This window comes from Diplotaxodon limnothrissa, linkage group LG22 (assembly GCF_057381915.1).
Source record: "Diplotaxodon limnothrissa isolate DT_005_m linkage group LG22, D_limnothrissa_male_GT1.1, whole genome shotgun sequence".
Lineage (NCBI taxonomy): Eukaryota > Metazoa > Chordata > Actinopteri > Cichliformes > Cichlidae > Diplotaxodon > Diplotaxodon limnothrissa.
In genome coordinates this window covers 23,661,258-23,682,565 of record NC_140616.1, presented here as the reverse complement: position 1 = coordinate 23,682,565, position 21,308 = coordinate 23,661,258, and the positions used below count along the sequence as shown (strand labels likewise).

The 21,308-nt window shown below is 41.4% G+C and overlaps 1 protein-coding gene across 1 annotated transcript in view; it reads right to left on the bottom strand.

The window, feature by feature from the left end:
- Nucleotides 1–21,308, bottom strand: part of col16a1 (collagen, type XVI, alpha 1) — an 82,115-nt gene that overhangs the window by 16,842 nt on the left and 43,965 nt on the right. Inside the window, exons 15-49 of the mRNA XM_085345962.1 lie at nt 21,159–21,221; nt 20,249–20,293; nt 20,065–20,160; nt 19,734–19,772; nt 18,901–18,945; nt 18,740–18,775; nt 18,520–18,642; nt 17,793–17,828; nt 17,366–17,401; nt 17,019–17,144; nt 16,720–16,764; nt 16,306–16,341; nt 16,166–16,219; nt 13,344–13,394; nt 13,114–13,257; nt 12,067–12,102; nt 11,077–11,184; nt 10,639–10,761; nt 10,485–10,538; nt 10,358–10,399; nt 9,949–9,984; nt 9,810–9,863; nt 9,645–9,713; nt 9,499–9,552; nt 9,055–9,081; nt 7,979–8,032; nt 7,623–7,667; nt 7,373–7,444; nt 6,542–6,595; nt 2,994–3,044; nt 2,785–2,904; nt 2,547–2,588; nt 2,391–2,462; nt 2,220–2,264; nt 1,451–1,495 (exon numbers count right to left, since the gene is read on the bottom strand). Coding sequence (XP_085202088.1) covers nt 1,451–1,495; nt 2,220–2,264; nt 2,391–2,462; nt 2,547–2,588; nt 2,785–2,904; nt 2,994–3,044; nt 6,542–6,595; nt 7,373–7,444; nt 7,623–7,667; nt 7,979–8,032; nt 9,055–9,081; nt 9,499–9,552; nt 9,645–9,713; nt 9,810–9,863; nt 9,949–9,984; nt 10,358–10,399; nt 10,485–10,538; nt 10,639–10,761; nt 11,077–11,184; nt 12,067–12,102; nt 13,114–13,257; nt 13,344–13,394; nt 16,166–16,219; nt 16,306–16,341; nt 16,720–16,764; nt 17,019–17,144; nt 17,366–17,401; nt 17,793–17,828; nt 18,520–18,642; nt 18,740–18,775; nt 18,901–18,945; nt 19,734–19,772; nt 20,065–20,160; nt 20,249–20,293; nt 21,159–21,221 — 2,178 coding nt within the window. The remainder of the gene's footprint in view (nt 1–1,450; nt 1,496–2,219; nt 2,265–2,390; nt 2,463–2,546; nt 2,589–2,784; nt 2,905–2,993; nt 3,045–6,541; nt 6,596–7,372; nt 7,445–7,622; nt 7,668–7,978; nt 8,033–9,054; nt 9,082–9,498; nt 9,553–9,644; nt 9,714–9,809; nt 9,864–9,948; nt 9,985–10,357; nt 10,400–10,484; nt 10,539–10,638; nt 10,762–11,076; nt 11,185–12,066; nt 12,103–13,113; nt 13,258–13,343; nt 13,395–16,165; nt 16,220–16,305; nt 16,342–16,719; nt 16,765–17,018; nt 17,145–17,365; nt 17,402–17,792; nt 17,829–18,519; nt 18,643–18,739; nt 18,776–18,900; nt 18,946–19,733; nt 19,773–20,064; nt 20,161–20,248; nt 20,294–21,158; nt 21,222–21,308) is intronic.

Below are 21,308 nucleotides of genomic sequence, written 5' to 3'. Positions count from 1 at the left end.
AGACAGCACAGAGGCACTAATCATGGCAGCACAAGAACAAGCTCTGAGTACAAGATCCATAGAGGCTGGGGTCTATCACACCAGGCAAGACACCAGGTGCAGGCTGTGTAAAGATGCCCCAGAGACAATCCAGCACATAACAGCAGGGTGCAAGATGCTAGCAGGCAAGGCATACATGGAACGCCATAACCAAGTAGCCGGCATAGTGTACAGGAACATCTGTGCTGAGTATAACCTGGAAGTCCCGAGGTCAAAATGGGAGATGCCCCCAAGGGTGATGGAGAATGACCGAGCTAAGATCCTGTGGGACTTCCAGATACAGACGGACAAAATGGTGGTGGCTAACCAACCGGACATAGTGGTGGTAGACAAACAGAAGAAGACGGCCGTAGTGATCGATGTAGCGGTTCTGAATGACAGCAATATCAGGAAGAAGGAACACGAGAAGCTGGAGAAATACCAAGGGCTCAGAGAAGAGCTCGAGAGGATGTGGAGGGTGAAGGTAACGGTGGTCCCCGTGGTAATCGGAGCACTAGGTGCGGTGACTCCCAAGCTAGGCGAGTGGCTCCAGCAGATCCCGGGAACAACATCGGAGATCTCTGTCCAGAAGAGCGCAGTCCTGGGAACAGCTAAGATACTGCGCAGGACCCTCAAGCTCCCAGGCCTCTGGTAGAGGACCCGAGCTTGAAGGATAAACCGCCCGCAGGGGCGTGCTGGGTGTTTTTTATATATATATATATATATATATATATATATATATATATATACATATATATATATATATATACACATACATATATATACACACACACACACACACATATATATACACACACACACACACACTCGCCACATCATTTTTAGGTATACCTGCTCAACTGCTCATTAATGCAAATATCTGAACAGCTGATCATGTGTCAGCAACTCGGTGGATTTACAGTCGTGGCCAAAAGTTGCGTCAAAACCAGATTTTTTCATTTCTTTGCCAAGAAAAGTCTTTAAAATCATTTTAATTATTCTTCACTGTATAGTGATACTGAAGCAAAGTGCATGAACAAAACCAAACAATGGCCACTTAACCTGCCTCACTAACTGCATGTCTTTAAACCGTGGGAAAGAACCCACACAGACACAGAGGGGAACAAACCCCACACAGATGATGGATTTGAACTCAGTACCTTCTTTCTTCGAAGCAACAGTGCTAACCACCCCACCAACATGCTACACGCTACATCGCCCAAAGCTCAAATCATCTCAAACTGGTTTCCTAAACATGAGGACAAGTCCTCTGTGCTCAAATGGCCTTCACAGCAACCACATCTCAATCCAATAAAGACCTTTGGGATGTAGAGGAATCAAAGATTCACCATGGGTGTGCGGCTGATAAATTTTGCCTTTGCTAAATAAAATGGGAAAATAACTGAAGTCTGAGAATTTAAATGAAACTTACAGGTAAACCAGGTGGGCCCTGAGAACCTGGAAATCCAGGAGGTCCCTGCAGATAGAAAATAATGAAAGGAACACTTTAAAACACCTGAGACATAAAAGTAACAAGAATACACACAGGAAAAAAAACAATTTACCCCTTTTGTTTAAGCTGGTTTCAATTTGTTCCTGACAATTAGGTGAATGCTGCACCAGGCATGCCAACAGAGAGCTCTAGTGTGGGTTTGTGTGAGTCAGCCTTTCAGAGTTTAGTGTTATGGCACCCAGTGCGCAACATTTTCACTGGGGCCAGCAGGGGGCTCTGTGATTTCATGGAAAGTGGAAGGAATAAACCTCCACCAAGTCACTTCAATTGCAAGCTTTGAGACAAAAACCCAACGGTGCTGTCCTACAATAATCATAACAAGAAAAAAGGGGAAAAAATGATTTTTTTTCCCCACTCACAGAAGTACCGGCAAACTAATGTAAGGCAGTGATTAAAATGCACTTTATAGTTTTTGAACATTTTTCTGTTGATAACAGATTTTTCAGAGTGGTAAGTTGGAGAAAGATGTCATCAAAGTAGTGGAAAACTTTTCTTAGTATCTTAAAATGGGAGATGCAGGCTCATACATATGAAAGATTAAGATTCCAGAGTAAGAGCCCACTGTTACAGCTTCCTAGTGTTATGATTTTTATTAAAGAAAACCAGCCAGAACACAGTAGGTTCACCCTGCTGCAAATCAACTTCTGATGAAGCTGAACTAAAGCTGAAATGTAGCTAAAACTCTTACCATGTTTCCGGGCATTCCCGCTTGGCCTCTTTCTCCGGATGGACCCTGAAGTAAACATGAAGAATAAAGATCTCTGTAAAGTAATTTGCATATACATACTACAACAAAAACAGATCGGCAAAGAAAAACATAAGAAAATGATATTATGCACATGAAGACACTCTGACTCACTGGATCTCCTTTTGTTCCCGGTGATCCAGGCATTCCTGGGATTCCAGGTGTTCCCACACAAGGCTGATCGCCCTGTGAGATGAAGAAATAAAATACCAGGAAGTGAGCACGCAAGTCTCTGTCATTGTAAACACACAGGCACTGACTTCAACTAACCCTTGGTTGTGTTGCCTGCTCCGTCTGCAGTCTCTCCAAACACTGCAAGCAGACAGGGCGACAGCTTATCAGACCAATGCCTTACTGTCACACTGAGAGCCAACCACATTAAGCCATGCACAGTAGAATTTAATGCAAAACGCCATTGCCATTTTGCATTTAGCAAACGTATTGCAGCTGGTCTATTATTTCCTATGATTCTGAATCTGGAGAATCACAGAGTACATGCGAGCCTCACCAAGTCACAGCTGTCCAAGGGAGTTACGCCAGGCCTGCCCTGGTCTCCCTTTTCTCCCTTGGCACCAACCATCCCCGGCACCCCTGGCAACCCTTGGGAACATCCCCCTTCGCAGTCATCCTGTGTCACACACAATGAAACAAGCACACGTGTATACCCAAACACGCCGTGCCATTCCCATTGCATGAAAGTTTTAATGATAAACTTACATCCTGACTTCCCGGGGAGTCTCGAGGCAGTTGGTTTGGTCCGATGTAAGGCTGCAGAATAGGCATGGAGATGGAAATTCCATGAATGTGATTTTAAACATTAAACTTAAAAATGACCACTCACATTACAGCCACCGACTCTGCTCTGGCTTATTTGAGAGAAAACAAAAATACTTTATGTTCTCCAAGCACAGTTCAAGGACAATGTTGTAACTAAGCCAAGTTACTTTAACAATTAAATAATGTCATAATACCATTATTTCTTAATAATGCAAGAGTACAATGCAAAATCCCTTTGGTAAGGTATAGTAACATTTATCGTATAGACAGTCTGTACAATGACTGTCTATTGTTTAGATGTTTATTGTACAGACTTGTACTAGAAATTGAACGCAGTAGCCTGGTACCAGTTGAGTATCGCATTTTAATTCTGCCAGAAAAAACAGACCCACATAGGAGGGTCATTCTCATACAAAAAAAAAAAATTGGTTTGTCAAAGTAAGAAAGTTGCAAACATTTACTAAAAATGTCTAAGCTGGCAGATCGCAGTTAGGCAAGTCAACATTTTGCTGCGGTAAAGGTTTAGCTTAAGACACAAACTTTCCGGTGGCAACTGTGTCTGCTAGCCGACCAAACATAGTCTTGTTGTCACTGTCATTTTCTAGTATTTGTCTTGCTATTTTGCTGAACAAATACGATTTCACAGAGTTGTTGAAATTCCACACTTGATGGGGTACACTTCACTTTATCACCGAGGGCTGCTTTATCACCCAAAGCTGCAGAAACCTGGTACAAACTGTCACAACCTTTTCAAGCAATATGTCTGTGTATGACTATCTCATTCCGCACAATGTCACAACAAAACAAATTACCGAGGCTCCAGAACTGAAGGCATTTCAAGCGAGAGACACATCCAAGCTGAGAACTAAATTTTTGTTCCTATCACAGTACGTGAGCTCAATCATTGCATTCTATAAACTCCAATGGGGGGGTTGGAGCCTTGGAGAGCTTTTTGCTGGGCAAGAGATGGGGGTACGCCCTGGACAGGTCACTTTAGAACATGCTTGTTTTTGGACTGTGGAAGAAAGCCGGGATGAAGCCGGGATGCAATATTAAAAAAGAGACACCGAGAGAGAGAACAAAAACTCATTTTTTTCTTTCTATTAAATCAAGTCCAAAAGAGAAAAACTTCAAACTCAGAGAGATAAACAAATGCCACAACAGAGTGACAATCTCCAGTTATTATAAATCCTGAAACACAACTGCTCATTACACACACCCATCGCATCTACTGTGAAAGGCGGTCAGCACCCAAAGCAGTGGGACCCTTTCCACTGAGTGAGTCTGTCAATAGCACCTGGCCTGGTTTCAAAGTCATTACAAACCCATTTGACATTGTTCAAACTGGAGCTAATAGCTGTGAAGGCTATTTTATGCCGCACGCTATTGGTGATTATTTGAGCTAAAACGAGGCCTCGTGCATTAACAGGCTCGCTCAAAAGAAAGTTCTCTATAATTTTTGCATGTATAATTTTACGTCAGTTATAGGAATAATGTTTACTTCTGCCACGCTGCAAAGGCATGTGCCAAATTGCAAATTTGGACAAATGTGTTGTGCAAAGGTGAGCGCGTGGAGGACAGAGTTCAAACTTTTCCACTGGAGGCTTATGCTACAACTCTTCCCTCCCCGATTTCCAAGCAGACTGTGACTGCGTGTACGCACAGACGGTGCTTTATGTGCTCGTATTCAACACTTGTCTGCAGTTTCTATAAGATCTTTTTTTTTAAAAAGTAGGACATTTGTTTTCTTCACTGAACTACTTGTTGAAATACTGCATTGAAGGTTAAGTTGCCCTTGAGAGCTGGCTGGAGATCATCATCGATGTTCCTAAAATTAAATTAAGTTATAAACAGACTTTTTTATTTTTATTTGAATTTTATTTTTTATTTTATTTGTATTCTTTCACTTATTGTTGCATGTGTGTTGTTGCTGCCTGTGTTTGAGTAATTTCTGTAACTGTGAGACATCTGCTGCTGCCTATCTTGGCCAGGTCTCCCTTGAAAAAGAGGTTTTTAATCTCAATGGGATCTTCCTGGTTAAATAAAGGTTAATAAATAAATAAATAAATAAATAAATAAATAATACACCTGTCCATAAAATCAATGTCACCTGTTTCATTTACAATTCTTCATAAATAGAAGAAATATAAAATAACTGTCAATAGCCCTGGGTCTAGAGCTCATTGGGGTGTGGATGGTCATGAGAAAGGTGGTGGATCATTCCAAAACTACACGGGAGGAGCATATTAGTAATCTGAATCCAGATGGGACCACAGTGACCAAGAACACCGTTTAGTAACACACTTTGCTGTAATGGACTGAAATCTTGAAGCACAAGCACAAGTCTTCCCTCAAGCAGAACACTGAAGATGGGTCTTCTACCATCACAATGACCCAAAACAAACCACAGAAGCAACAAAGAAGTGGCTAAAGAAGAAGCAGGTTAAGGTCATGGAAGCCTAGACAGTCTCCAGACCTCAGTGCTAGAGAAATTCTGTGGAGGGAGCTGAAGCTTCAAGTTACCAAACAGCAGCCAAGAAACTTTAAGGATTTTGAGGGTCTCCATAAAGAGGAGTGGACCAAAAAACACCTGGTGACCAACTACAAGAAATGTCTTTGGTCTTCCTTGGGGATCGAATACTTATTTCATTCAGTGACATGCAAATCAATGTATAACTTTTATTTAATGTGTTTTTATGGATTTTCCGTTTATATTCCGTCTCTCCAGTAAAATGAAACTAGCAAAAAATTACAAAATTATAATTCCTTTGTAAGTGAGCAACTTCTTTAGGGGTGGCTGTAGCTCAGGAGGTAGAGCAGGTCACCTACTGATCGGAAGGTTGATGGTTCAATCCTTGGCTCCTCCAGTTTGCATGTCAAGTATCCTTGGGCAAGATACTAACCCCAAGTTGCTCTCCATCAGAGTGTGAATGTAGTTAGATAACACTAAGTATAGATAAAGTGCTTGTGAGAATGGGTGAATGTGGCATGTTGTATAGAGCGCCTCGAGTACTCCGAGAGAGTAGAAAAGCGCTCTATAAGCATCAGTCCATTTACTTGTGAATTCAGCAAGTGCTCAAATAATTATTTTCTCCACTTTGTACTGTACGAGCCAGATACCTACATGCCACCTTTTAATTTTGTCCAACAAAAAAACAAACTTCCTTCCTCTCGCATCAGCGGTTTCAAATTAAAAGCAGAAAAGCAGGATTTGTGCTTCAAATACAGAATTTAACAAAAGTAAACACAGCACATTTTGGGGCAGAGTATATAAACCACTTTAATCATGATGTAATAAAGTTTGTGAAAAACTAAATGTTTAGAAAATAAACTCATGAGTCTTCCCTTCTTGGGAATATCTTATATATAATTCCACTTCCTGCCATATGTATTTATTTCGTGCTTTTGCATCATTTATACACAAGGCCCCAGATCTCAAATCAGCAGATAAGAGCCGCCTCTCCTCCTTTTTCTCTATTATTACTTACGATGTTTCCAGGCAAACCCGGTTTCCCCGGTAGCCCGTCGTTTCCAGGGATACCCTGAAAGAAGGAACTGAGGTTGAACTAGTTTGTTGCCAATCGAGGGCTAGCCACTCCCATCGGCACCAATGGTAAAGGCAGAGTCAAAGGGGCAGTGCCAAAATGACGAAACCTCTTCCCTCTCCGGCCATGTCTTATGAAACTTGGAAAAAAAAAATCTCGGAACACTACTGAATTTAAAAAAACAAAAAACAAATGCACTCTTTTCAAAGACATGATATCTCCAACCCAGTCACTTCTAAAGTTTCTTACGCCTTTGACTCTTGCAGCACAGATCAGAGCATCACTTTATTTGAAGGTCTGTTTAAATGAAAAAAAAAGAAAAAACTTCTCAAATGAGCCAAATTCATACTTTGAGTAAGCTTTGCATCATTTGGTGTATTTAAAGCCAGACCTTCAAATAACTGTTCATGTCTTGACTGACATTCAGAAAGCTTGCTCAGTTGCTTCCCACATGGGTTAAAGCTCGAAGCACCAGATGGGTTAGTGCGTTTTTGAAGTTTAAACTTGATTTGATCCTTAACCTGCTTGTGTCCAAGCTACTGCACACATACTTTATATAATGACAGTTCATTTCCTACATGCATAATATGGATTTAATTCACCCATGAAAATGCAAAGCACGTTAAAGCCTTATTTATGAACCCAAATTGCCCAAGCTCAAAGCCTACATAAGTAGCTTCTTTTTTTCAATTCAGCATAATGAAGCAGCTTCTGAATTGAAGCAAAGACATAACCCCTCCCCCCTGACCATCCTACTTGCACTCTCGCTTATACCTGAGGTCCTTGGCTTCCAATAACTCCCTGAGGCCCAGGGGGTCCAGGTGGGCCAGGAGGTCCTGGGGGACCCTGCAACATATGAAGGGAGGACCACAAATTATTACATTATAGTCTGACAGTGAAACCCCCCAAAAAAGGAGACGAGCGCTGCGATTTTCCAAACAAAGTTTGCAAGGTAACAACAGACACACAGCGTTCACACAAAGCCTAAGCTGTCATACAGGACGGCTCGGCTGACAGATCAGACCTGAGGCCCGGGCTGCCACGTGTTTATTGGAGTTCCTGGAGCTCCCTGCAAGGCAAGAATAGTCAAAATCAGAGATGCACCTTTGCTCGCAGGATATACAGAAAGCACACAGTGTGATGTTAAGAATTACACAACAAATGTCAAACTACAGAAAACTGTGGAAGAGCAAAAAAAAAGAGAGAAAAATAAATTTAAAAAAAAACTCAGCAGTTTCTTTTTTCTCAACATGTTACCTTTGGACTCGCACCAAATCATCCGACCTGTGCTCTTAAAACATACACTGAGCAGCAATGCTCTCTCTACTTTAGATGAATTTGCCTGTCCACGTGTAGCGATTCCAGCATGGGTGTACTTACAGGTCCGCCTACGCCCGTGTGCGGCATTAGGCAGCCGCACTCTCCAGGTTCACCCTGAAATATACATAAAAAAGACCCCAAAAAGCAGATCTTTAAAAAAAGAATCAAACAGTAAAGTGAAACTGGGCACGATTTTAAGCACAGGCTGCAAAAACGAGCCCTCATTCAAGATTAAAACTGCTCTTGTTACAGGAAGAAAGCCAGAACTCTTTCAGCTTTCGTGGCACTTTTGTTCCGTTTTGTTAAATCTTGATGTGTTACAAAGACACTTGTAACTGGCAGGGATTTAAAGTTGCTGTTTTTTTTTTTATTATTCATACTGTGTCAGGAATATGAAGTGCAGCAATACACAAAACTGCCCAAAAAGCTTTAACTTTTGCATATATACAATGAACATGCAATTGTACAATTACACAAATACAGCTAACATAAGAGGAAACCACATAATATCTCTTCATATGCATCTGTTCTCACTATAGTCCAACCAAAATCATTTTTTTCAGAGTATGCATGAGCCACAGAGTCTTAATAAATCCACAGAATAAAGGCTAAGTTACCACTTGCACATTTTTTCTGTTTTCGGATTTTTTTTCCAACTTCTTATTCTTTCTTAACTTTATTCTTCTTTTCACCTCAGCCCTCACAAACAACTCTGCCCCCACATCGTATACCCCTCCCGACCCTTAAACTCTGCCTCTGCCACGTCTTCATCTCTCCCACCCGCTCGGTGACAGTCTGGACCAGTGGCTCTGATGAATTCAGTAATTAATAGTCTCGCACACGCTCTCTCTTAAGGCCCCCAAAACTCCTCTTGTCTGCCAGCAACAGTACACTTGTCACCTCCACTGCTACTCTATATGTGCCCTGAGGCCGGTGTGTGCACGTACATGTGTGTGTGTGTGTGTGTGTATGCGTGTGTGTGTGTATGCGTGTGTGTGTGTGTGTGAGACAAGGGATTGGGCAAGGCTGGTGTGGTAGTGGGGTGTTGAGCCATCTCTTGTGATTACCATCTGTTCCACCCTCTTTATATTAAAACCCCTCCAGTTTCCTTCATCCAAGCAAAACGGTAGACTTACCTTGTCCCCTTTAGCTCCATCAAGCCCCTGCAAGAGTAGGAGACAGAGCAAACACACACACAGACACACACACACACGAACAGACACACACACACACGCACACACAAAGACAAACACTTAGTTACTCTTGCTTTGTTGTTTCAGAAGAAAGCTCACGGGGCAGTGAGCTGAGAGCAGATCAGGGGACGGAGGATGAGATGGGAGCAGACATCGCCTCTGTTATGGATCGAGGCAGACATCCTTGGTTACAAATGATGCCTAAATCAAGGACAATTCCCAAAGAAGCTCAAAGAAAATTAAAAGTCTGAAAAGACGCTAACGCACGGGCGACAACTCGAGTTTGCCACTTGAATTTCTCTGACAACTCTCTGAATTGCAGATTCATAAGTAACAAAAACATGTGAAAAACATGTGATTGAAACAGACTTTAAATGAACAACTCACAGGTCTTCCATCAGCTCCCGGCAGTCCCGTGGAGCCGCGGGCTCCATCTCTACCCTGTGGGTCAAAAAAGGAAATAGGAGAGGGTGTTTGAAAACATATAAGCATTACATCATATGGAGAGGCAGAAAGACATATTTACGTCATACCGGGGGGCCTGTTACTCCAACGCCCAGGGGACCAGGTGGTCCAGGAAGCCCAGAGTCACCTTTGAAGCCCTGCGAACAGTAAAAACCCAACACATAAGTTTAAAGAGGGTTCATGTAACTGTACAAAGGCAATTTAGAGTTTAAGTCACTTGTTTTTTCTGCTACCTTCTCCCCTGCAGGGCCAGCAGGCCCAGGTGATCCTCTGGCACCAGCAGGTCCCTGTACAAAAAGCAGAGATTAGACTAAAGTCTACGTATGCAGTGTAAAGAAATAACAAAGCACTTTAAAAATAGGAGAAGCCTACTACAAGTCCTGGGAGTCCTCTTGGTCCCTCTTCACCCTATGATGGAAACACAAACAACAACAACAAAAAAAAAGAATCTGAAGGTTAACGAAGTCTGGGGAGAAAAGAGCAAAGATATGGACAAAGACTGACAAATCAATGAGCTGTTATTCCGCGAGAGGTCAAAGGATTTGAGAGAGAAGAAACTCCCAAATTACTTTATGGTGGTTATTTACAACTCCACTGTCAGACCTGCGAGACCGTAAAACTCTAATCGCTGATGTCATGGGGGAATTTGGTGCAGTGAGATTAAAACAGCATCCACCTAGGAGCTGCGTGAGTGTTGTGTCTAACAGCTGTTTCAAATGTCAACATCAAACTTGATCCAGATGGTTTCTTTTTTTTTTCCCTCAGGAGACGTCAGCCTTACTTGTGGTCCTGGAAGGCCAATTCCTGGGACTCCGACTTCTCCCTATAGACGACAAAATACATTGACAGTGAATCAGTCATCCATATTTATTTATAAACATGATAATATAATAAATGGGAATTCACACCTTGATTCCTTTGGGACCGACGGGGCCCTGCACACCAGGCAAACCTGGCTTTCCCTGAAATGACAAAAAAACCCCAAAAAAAACCAAGCTCATCATGTGCAATTCTCACAGCACAGAACTTAAAGTATATCCACTTATAAACAAGTGCCTTTACATTTTTGCCAGACTTTCCTTCTCCTGGGGGGCCGGGGTCTCCTTTCTCTCCTTTGGGGCCTGGCACAGCTACACCGTCACCCACAACAGCACCAGCAGAAGGGCAGCTGGTACACGCATCCCCCTGTAAAAAATAAACAAATAAAATAATAAAATAAAAGCAAATCAGCAAATCCAAAATCACAATCCAAGTAGCTCAGGACGAATCAAACTTCATTCCAACTTCTGTGTCTCCATTTAGCTAATCAGCATCAATTCTAACTCCTATTTCCTAATATGTAATAGATGCAATAGATGCTCTCAATGGATGGAGAGACAAATCTAAGTCCATTTAAAAAAAACAAATTAGATCTCTAAGGTACAGAGACACGACTGACACATTTTATACTGGCACTGGCATCAGAGGATGGAAGGTAAAGGTCCAGGAATGCTAAACTACCTTTTCTCCCTTCAAGCCCCGTTGGCCATCCCGACCATGGTCTCCAGGCAGTCCTGGGGCTCCAGTAGCTCCATCTAATCCATTCTCTCCTCGATCTCCTTGCTCACCCTGGTTAAATTGAAATTCATTGTTAAAAGGAGAGGCAGTGACCTGTATTTAGTGTGCACAATGCTCAAAATGAATTCTAGGCAGGCTTCTTTTTTTTTTCCACCAAGAACAACTAAAAGACTGTGAGTGATGCAACCTTTCTGATGGTTTCATGCTATGATACTTATTGACAGCTGGCTGCAGCATGAATTGTATCATCAAAGGTAGTGGAGAAGAAGATTTCTAGTGAGCAAACACAGACGTGAATAATGCATGATATTAATTAAAAAGGTTTTGCGATCTTATGAGAAAGAAAATGTACACGTATGGTGGATGCCACCAATACCCACAATGCAGTTTTACACTAATTGGAAACCTTTGAGTATTTACAAGGCAGCTCCACAGGGTAGCTAAGAATTCCCTCCCCAACATCAACCAGGCCAGTATTTTTGTCTGATCTATGTTTATGTGGGAAAAAAAAATCAATCTCAGTATTCCAGTAACTATCTTCCTTCACTTTGAAGTTGAAGCAGAGTGATTCCTGTGGATGACTTTCAAGGTAATTTAAGGAAGCTTGGCTCTGTTATTGGGAGATTTATTTCTCGGTTTTATAGGTAAAGTGATGCGAATGTTCCAGCACATGGATTCTGTGATCTAAAATAAGCACAATATTTAATACGCGGCGTGGGATTCCTCCAGACATCCTCGGCCTGTGCTTATGTGAGAACGCCTGGCTGCCTCTAAAGGCCACCAAAAACTCCAAATAGTCTCATTTTGTCAGCATACTGCTTTGGTTATGTGGGCACTGGGTAAATGTCACAGAATGGTTGTAGATTTCATATGTGGGGTTTAATTTCTTAACTTACTAGGTCAAACCATAGGAGACATTACTGAGTAATTTACCTTTTCTCCTTTGGCACCAGGCAGCCCTGATGGGCCCTGTAAAGTAAAAAAAAAAAAAGAGGATGTAAAAATGTAAAAAAAAATGCATGCACACAGGTAGAAACACAAACATGCACGTGCACTTTCAAAACACATGTGCAGTCATACTGTGGGAGCCTCTATCCATTCAGATAAAATAAAAACTGTTGACACAGAGCTAACCACAGAAGCAAACAGCATGTAATTGGGGGGATGACACAAGCCAAAAGAGATTTATTATACTTAGTAGCACTTCTGTGGTAAGAGGAGATTTGCTGTATAGCCGATTTGTACAATAAGTATTATGGGTTGACGCACCCTTGAGGCACAATCTTTCAGTACCTTAAAAGTCTCACTCATCAAGATAATGCTTAATCCTTTTTACTCTGCAAGGATCGGAAAGAAGCTGCATTGGTTTTTTGGAATTTGCATAATGCGATTTGAGTTACTAATTCTGATGAAGATCACTTATGGAAGTAATGGTGTGTGCAGTGCTGTTTCCATTTTTGTTTGTTCTTGGGTTTGGTTGCAAGCTATGTCACTGTTACATGCTAATTTAGCCAAGTGGCATTGTTTCTTTTTAAGGATTTATAGAGGTTTCGTTCTGTTAAAAGGGAGTTTTTCTGTCCCACTGTCGCCAAGTTCTTGCTCATAAGGGGGTCATCTGATTGTTGGGTTTTCTCTGTCGGGGCTTTACCTTAAAAATATAAAGCACCCTGAAGCAACTGCTGTTGTGATTTGCCACTATATAAATAAATATTTTATTCCTTCTTTCATACCGTTGTGCTCTCTACAAGCAAAGCCAAGAAGGTCTTAAAAGGTGCTACCCTGTCATTAGCACTTCCATCTACATGTTTCTTTGAGATACAGTTATTTTAGCAGCAATACAGTAAAATACGCTGCACCATTTCTGTAATTTTTTCCTAACTGAAAAGAAGACAACCATACATGAACATATTAGAATAATCTAAGGTGAAGCTGTTTTTGGATTCCAAAAAGATGCTTCGAATCAGTGTGATGGATACGCACCTGTTTGCCTTCAGCCCCAAGACCTGGAGGTCCTGGTGGCCCCTGAGGGCCTGGTTCACCTTGACTGCCTTTTGCTCCCACTGGCATTTTGATATTAGCAGGTATCCGGCCAACCTCTGATGATTCACACACACCACACTCGCCCTAGGGAAAGCAAGGGAGTCAACAAGATGAGTTTGCATAATAAAAATATTAAAGGATACAAAACCAACAAATACATCCGCACTTACCTTCTCACCCTTTTGGCCCGGAGAACTAACACCAGGCTGCCCTTGTTCTCCCTTAGAATGTATAAACGTAAAATTAAAAAACCTTGGAATAACATAACATATAAAACACTCAGTAGTAAGAAATGGAGAGGATTTCGGAGTGAAGAACCTCTAGCTGAAAACAATACCACTTGTTAAAGTAGAACTTGAGATATTTTTTATGAGATACAAAGCTTGGAAGGTAGACTTGAAAGGTTTTTTGTCTCAGTAGGAGACATGGAATATAGTGTCGTTCTTCTTTTAATAGCATGCATGCTGACATTAACAAACTTGGATGGTGAACATAGAGAATGAAGATTCCATACTCTTATCTTGTGCCAGGAAACATTGGGAGTAGGGTTGCCAACTCCCTGAAAAATAAATAAGGGACACCTCGTGGCCAGGGCCGGGCGACCCAGTTGTCTTCACCCTTCCCAGTGTGGTGAATTTTCTAGCTCTTTTTTTGTGTGTGAAATTATTTTTTTAACCATTTGACTTGAAGGTGATTTAAGTAGATGCATATTCTATTCTTTGTGATATGAACACATGTGAAACAAATGATCATTTAGCCATTTATTTTTAGCTCAAAATGACAACATTAACACAGTAAAACAGGTCTCTTTCTTAAACAGAAGCCTGTCATGCTTAACTTTTGAGAATATAAGTAAATCTTTCTTTAAAAGCACTCTGTCCTGCTTAACTTAAAATAATAGAAAACAATAGAAAGAAAAATATTCTTGTAACAGTGCACATTTAGTGCATTTAGTACAATTGGCTTCAGTTGAGGTATTATTTCAGCTTTTCTAATGCTAATCAGCTGCTCCTGTTTGTAAACCCGCTTGTTCCCATGATTACGCATCATAACTCATCATCATTATTCATCTATGTATTACTTTTATGTATTAGTCATCAATTTGTTGTAATCATCTATCCTTGCAGTTGTTTATTACACAAAATAAATTATATTATCACACTTCTGGCCACATAGCGCTGATATTCACTGCACATGCCCATATTAACGTTTTCCAGCCAGGTGTTTTCCTTTTCCCATTCTTCCCTTTCTCTGAGGGGAACAAACATTGCTGCTCTAATGCTGGGCTCACACTGTGCGATTTTTGGCCCATTTTGAGCCGATTTTTGAGTGATCGGACCGATTTTGGCCTTCATCGTGCGTCGTGTAGTATACGTGGGGTAACGAGAAGTGATTAACACCTCACGACCAGCTCCCGATCATCAATCGCTCATGAGGGTGTCACCACAGGCGCTCACACTGCTCACGCGCAAACACGTAAACGTTGGTGAAAAAGATGGAGCAGCACAGCTGTGCAGCGTGTGATCTGGACACAAGCGATGGAGGCACAACTTGTAGAACTTTGGAAAGCTCATCCGAGCCTTTTCGATGTGGCATCACAAAATTATCACGACCACAACAACCGTGAAAATAGTTGGATTTACACTGCTGCTCAATCACAGCTGCCTGATCATGTTTTTCATTAGCAATTTAGCAAAGTTGATGGTGGTGGTGTGTCTGTGTGAGTGAGAGACAGAGAGAGCGAGCGACAGATTTTCTGTTATAACCTTCATTTTATGGAGGCACAGTGTGAGCACTCAGGTCGCATCAGAGCATCGGGCGGTATAGTGTGAGAGTACATCGTGACATACGAACTTCTAACCCCTGCGAGTCAATCGTGCAGTTTGAGCAGGAGCTGAATAACATGACTGAAAAAAATCGCACAGTGTTTGCCCAGCTTTAGGTGTACTGTCATCCGAGACTTGCACCGCAGAGTCGGCGTTTGTTCCCCTGTTGGCCATGCTTCTTGTTGTGGTCATCTGTTGTCTTCCGGTATTTTCTCCGCAAGCGACCTTTCCTCGACCAATGAGATGAGCGGTAATCTGAATTGTCATACTCGAATTGTCATAAGTGTGCTGTCAGCTCATTGGTCACAAAGCAGGAGAGGGGCTGGGAATTATGTTTTCAAACAAAGTGTTAATTCCATAAACATTTATAGACTACTTTTGATTCTCACTGTATTACGGGACAAAGTGCGTCCCTTATTAGCTCAATACGGGACGTGTACTTTTGTTTCGAAATACGGGACGATTCCGTATTTTAAGGGACGGTTGGCAACCCTAATTGGGAGTTTATATGCTAATGCTACTTTTAATCTAAATCGCTAACTTCTGCAGCTGTGATGTATTACATTTAACTCATGCTAAACATTCACAGGTTAGGGCACAGTTCTCGCTCATTAGATTGTGGGAAGTACATATTTATATTTAGTATATATTTTCATATTCTTGGCAGTTATTATCACCACTAGAGCTACAGTTTTCATGTCAATTTCATGTGCTATTTTAGCATGCTAGCAGGGGTACTGGGGTTTTAATTTAGCAAGATGAAAAGTGTGGTAATGTTGTGTTAGTGAGCCAAAAAGAGTACCAGGGTGTTACTTTGGTGAGCTTGAGAAAGTACAAACGTGTTAATGTGACGAGATAGAAAGGGTGCAAACGTGTTAATTCAACAAACTAAAAAGAGTACCAAGGTGTTACTTAAGAGAGCTAGGAAAAGCACCAAAGTGGTACACATAGACAGGAGAAAACATTAATCTTCTAATCTTCTGAGGTGGAAAGATTAAGCCAATGCAGAAGAGTCTATACTTTCTGTATTAACCTCTGTAAACACTTTCCTGATGGGTTAATGGGCTCAGTCACTCACTTTGGATTATATTGAATAAAAAGATAAGTCTGGTTTTTAAATCTTGGCCATCAAAAGGGATCCAAAACCTTTTGACATATTTTCCTACCTTTTCACCTTTCTGTCCATCCTTGCCACTTGGTCCCCTTGATCCAGGTTTTCCCTGTCTCGTGGGCACATTTTATGATTTCAGTAAATCGGGATGTCATCCAAAAAATGATGTTTAAAAAGAACTGAATCTGAACTTACGGTCTTTCCATCAGCTCCTCTGCTGCCTGGATTACCCTGCAGTGGAGTGGAAGAAAAAAAAAAATCACAATCTAAATTTTAAGAATTAATAAAAATGGATGGGTCTTTTCAATTGGTAATTCACATTTGATAGTACAGACCCTACAGGCAGCCATCTAAAAAAATAAAAAATAAATAAGAAATAAAAAATTGGCTTTTGACTACCTAAGCTCTTCACTAATAAGTTTCCCACTGGGGAAAATCCCAATGGCAAACAGTCTGGGGCACTAAAATTAGTGCACTGCTGTGATTATCTTCCTCATGAAGTCTATTAAGAGCTTCACTCAGAAACCTACTGAGTGAGTTCCCTTTATGTAAGCCTTGTCTGCTATTGAGGTCACCTACACTGTTCATGTTTCTTTTTGTGCGACTTACCTGCTCTCCTCTAAGACCAGCCGGCCCTACATCTCCCGGCTGCCCCTGTGTAGGAGAAAAAGTGGACAATATATCATTTTAATTAAGGTACTTATCAATGCACACACATGCGAGCAAATATAGTAACAAAATCACCAATAGGAGTATAGTCAAACAACCCAATTATCCACTCAGTTTAAATATCACTGCTTCCCCTTAGTAGGTCCAAAGTCTTTTTTTGGTTGTTGTTTTTAACTTTGTGTGCAATTTGCTTCCTATTGATCACCAGAATCACATTAATCCCTCGTAAACAAGCTTACCCTCTCTCCTTTCTGCCCAATTCCAGCTTCTCCCTTCTCGCCTTTTTGCTGTTGGGTTTGGGTCATGACACCGGGGACAGAGTTAGAAAACTCTCCGAGAGTGGGGCACGCAGAACACGACTCTCCCTAAAACACACAGACGGAGCAGGGAAGTTCAGAGTGGGTCACAGACTGCCTTGAACGAATAATCAGAACAGACTCATTTGGTTCTTTGACCCGGTCAAACAAGTTGCCAGTCATGGAAAAAAAGAAATCACATTAATAAGGTTAGAAACATTCTGGTGCTGCAAGACTTGTGGAAACAGGTAACTGTTTAGCCTCAAACATAAAAAAGACACAGAGCTGACCTTTTCACCTTTGGTACCATCAGATCCTGGTTCTCCCTGCCAAAACATACAAAAAGACAACAGTCAAGAAGGCATATTAGACCGAGCGCATCCTGACAAGCAGGCTTGCTTTGTCATGTCATGTCTCAGCATGGCATTGGAAGCATTCTGGCTATAACAATTAGGCAGATATGGGAGTATGTCAGTCCTGCACATACATGCATTGGGAATCGACCCACTTAGATAGCCATGTGAAGGAGTGTTGAAAGTGTGTGCGCGCTGACTTTCGTCTGTACTGCTGGTTGGCTTGCTTCTGCTTTAGGAGGGAGTCGTCTACAGTGCTGATGTTAGCATATCTGAATGTGTAGGAATGCAGATGAATAGGCCACGCTTCCACAGAATATGAATGAACCATAAGCTGTAAATGCATGGGGGGGGGGCTCAATACCTTCCGTCCTTCCTTGCCATCTGCACCTCGAAGACCCTGTTAAATACAGAGAAAAGGGAAGAGGTGGGAAGAACAGGAATTATCTAGAAGCAAGAATGTTAGTTCAACTTTGTGAGAGTAAGGTCATATCTCCCCTCTCCCTCTCTGCTGCTCTACCTCGTTCTCCTTCTGCCCTAACCAGGTATGACAGATGGATACTGGCACTATTGGAAATCGTTGCACAGTGAATCTCATAAGGCTTGAGATTTATATTCTTTTTTCCCCCACCACAAATCATTCTCTATTTCACCTGCTGGGGTAAGTGGGAAGATGCGGAATGAACAGAAAGAGAAACACAATGCACAGGGTGCCGAGTCCTGACTCACTAGAGAAACAGAGAGACGAGTTAAGATTACATTAAGAAAAAGCCCTTTGCCTTGGAGGATAAACTTTTGACAGCATATCACGCCTTCTCCCCTTGAGCTGCTGCAATACTGTGAGAATTACAAGGGCAAATAAAAGCCCAAGGTAGACATAAATGCCACACTTTCCCTCTGAATGATAAGAAAAATAAAAAAATATGCGTTATCAAAAAAAAAAAAAAGTGTGCTCAAGGTTCAATTGTCAGCTACAACTCTGACCGTGTCTACAACTCCATAATAAAGAAATGTAGCAAGATCGTAAAAAAATGGCAAACTTAACATTCCGGTCAGGCGCAGATGACATTCCGGTCAAGCGCGCTACTTACAGACGGTCCTCTCTCTCCTATCCCTGGTAATCCGGGCTCTCCTTTAGGGCCAGGTTTCCCTTGCAAAGCCACTTTGTTGCCTATGTCTGCAGGCAGCACTGGACACACTTCGCATGGGTCACCCTGAAGATTTAACGCAAGTTAGACGTACAATGTGATGATGAGAGAGAACTCAGACAAAATGCATATAGAGATTAAATATAGTGTTTACAAGATATACCTTCTCTCCTTTATATCCAGGTGGTCCTCTTGGACCCTTTGAAAACAGCACAATCTCATTCAAACACTGACATATCGGATCAAAGTTCAAATCATGTCCATAACCTGGAAGCCCATCCATACATTACAGAATACTAATCGATGTTTAAAAAAGTCTCTCACTGGTTCTCCAGGGAATCCATCTTCTCCAGAAGTTCCTTTATCGCCCTGTAAATACAACAGCTGTTTTACAGAAAGCTTTTTTTTTTAGTAATAAGACATTTCTTTTTGCCTTTGCTGGTTCTTGATGTGCAAACAATCAACTAACAACTTGCAAGCAGGATTTGCAATAAGCATTTACACTGGGACAGGACCTTGAGTATCCTCAAAACCACTGCATTTACATTATTACGTTGCAAAAAACATTGCATTTTCAATTACTTTTCTGCTAACTAGCCTATTTAACGCCATGATACTTAGTCAGGTATCATGGTTTCAACCATTTCAGTTGTTTGTCCATTAATTTAAGCAAACTTTTATATCGCTTGCTTAAAAAGTCGCCATTTCAACTATCTGTATATTAACTTTCAACTGTTTCAACTGTTCATTTATTAATTAGGTAGATATGTCACACATTTTTGATATTTGTTCTTTTTAGTTAAACATTTATACCTTACTTTTAGCTAACTATTTGAACTATTTAGTTAGCTAACTAGTACTTATTTGTTTAGTTTTTTCAACAACTTTAAGTTACTCTCAGCTTTTCAAACTCCTTACTAACAATCCTCCTCCCTTCTTAACAAGTATCTTCTTAACAAATATATGCACATATCTTTTTCAAGTTAGTGAATGCTAATGCTAATGGTAATAGTAGCTGCAGTGGTACCTTCCGAGATACAAAGGCACTCGAGTGCCATGGCCTTGAATGCTTCATATATTAAAGCAAAAAGGACATCTTTATTATAATATGCCTAAGAGCATTATTATAACAATCATAAGTCAAAATGTAAGTTTACCTTTTCTCCTTTTGCACCGCTGGGTTCACCAGGAGGGCCCTGGGAAGGAAAAAAAGGAAATGAATCTTTTAAAATGCCATCCTAAGATGCTTTTAGACTTTAATCAGGAGCAATCTGATCAAAAGAAAGCATTCTGCCACATCCTGCCATGTATTTTTGAGAGCTGTGGCTAACCCCCCCACAAAGAAACACACACTTTGGTCAAATAGAAGCCATTTCTAAAATGAGGATAAGGACATTAAGATAATCAGTGCAAGGACATTGTCCAGTAATTGTGTATATCATTCTTCTGCTTTCTGTGACCAGTTCTTTAATTAAAAAGCGCACTCACTGGAGGACCTGGTTTTCCGACCCCTGGTAGGCCTGGAAGTCCCGGCCTTCCCGGCTCTCCTGCCAATCCTTCCGGACCTACCATACCAGGGACACCCTGGGAAACAATTTCAAAACATATCTATTAAATGCAAACTGGACTGCAAGAATGTGACAGGTTAATTGTAGACGTGATGCAGACAGACCTTCTGTCCCTTGGGGCCGACCACACAGACCGATCCCGCTCGACCCTGGGAAAAGGTGACAGACAAAAAAGGAGAATTGCCATCATCAGTGCCAACTCCAAATAATCAAACAAATTGTTAAAGACACTTGTTTTCCCCCATTTGTCTGATGTTCCTCGTCTGAGAAATAAGAAAAAAACGGGAGAAATGTAGAAACTGTAAGATGTATCGTCTTCAGTGGTGCATACGTAATATTTTCTCCTTGTCTGATTCAAGTCACATCAACAGCACATTCATATTCACAATGTCAGATGGATGGGAGACTTAAGAAAATCTATCCTCCACCAAATCCATCTGGCCACAACAAGCAATTAGCCCGGTGAACGTGAGTGTGAGTGCGCGCCTGACGCTGAAACCAGGGGAATATCTCAGAGCACACACATGTCGTAATTTGTTCCTCAAAACTTTTCATGCGTCTACAGGATCACTGCACTGAACAGGGAAGATTAAAAGGTTTAAGTCTTCCTGAATAGACGCCCGCCTGTGTGAGAGACGAACAGCACAGTCAATGAGGCAGCATTGATTGTGCAAGCTTTGTTGCTCTAGCCTAATCTAACAGGCATTAACAGGCCGACTTAACGCAATGGGAGAGAGAGAGGAGGGGGGAATAAATATCAATGGGCGCCTGAGCTTAAATAGTAATACCGTATGAGTTTACTGAATATCCGCTCCAGCTTGATAAAAGTGGCTGCATAAGTGGATGTGCGTGAATGAATTAGTATGTTTGTGAGTGTGCACTCATGTTTGTGCTATTGAAATGTAGATTGAAAGCTAAACTCTAAATTTCAAGCCTGAAAGGTACTTTGGTTGAATCTAACGCTCTAATTTGAAAGCAAAAAGAAGTAAAACCAACAAACACAAAAACACCTACATCCTTTCCTGGGGTGCCTGTCAGACCCTGTGGACCCCTCTCACCCTTCTGACCTTTGTCTCCCTGGAGAATCAGAGGGGGGTGAGGAATGAAAAAGCAAGAGGTTAGACTTTAATTAGATGATCATTAAAAAGTCATATCTTTATTATT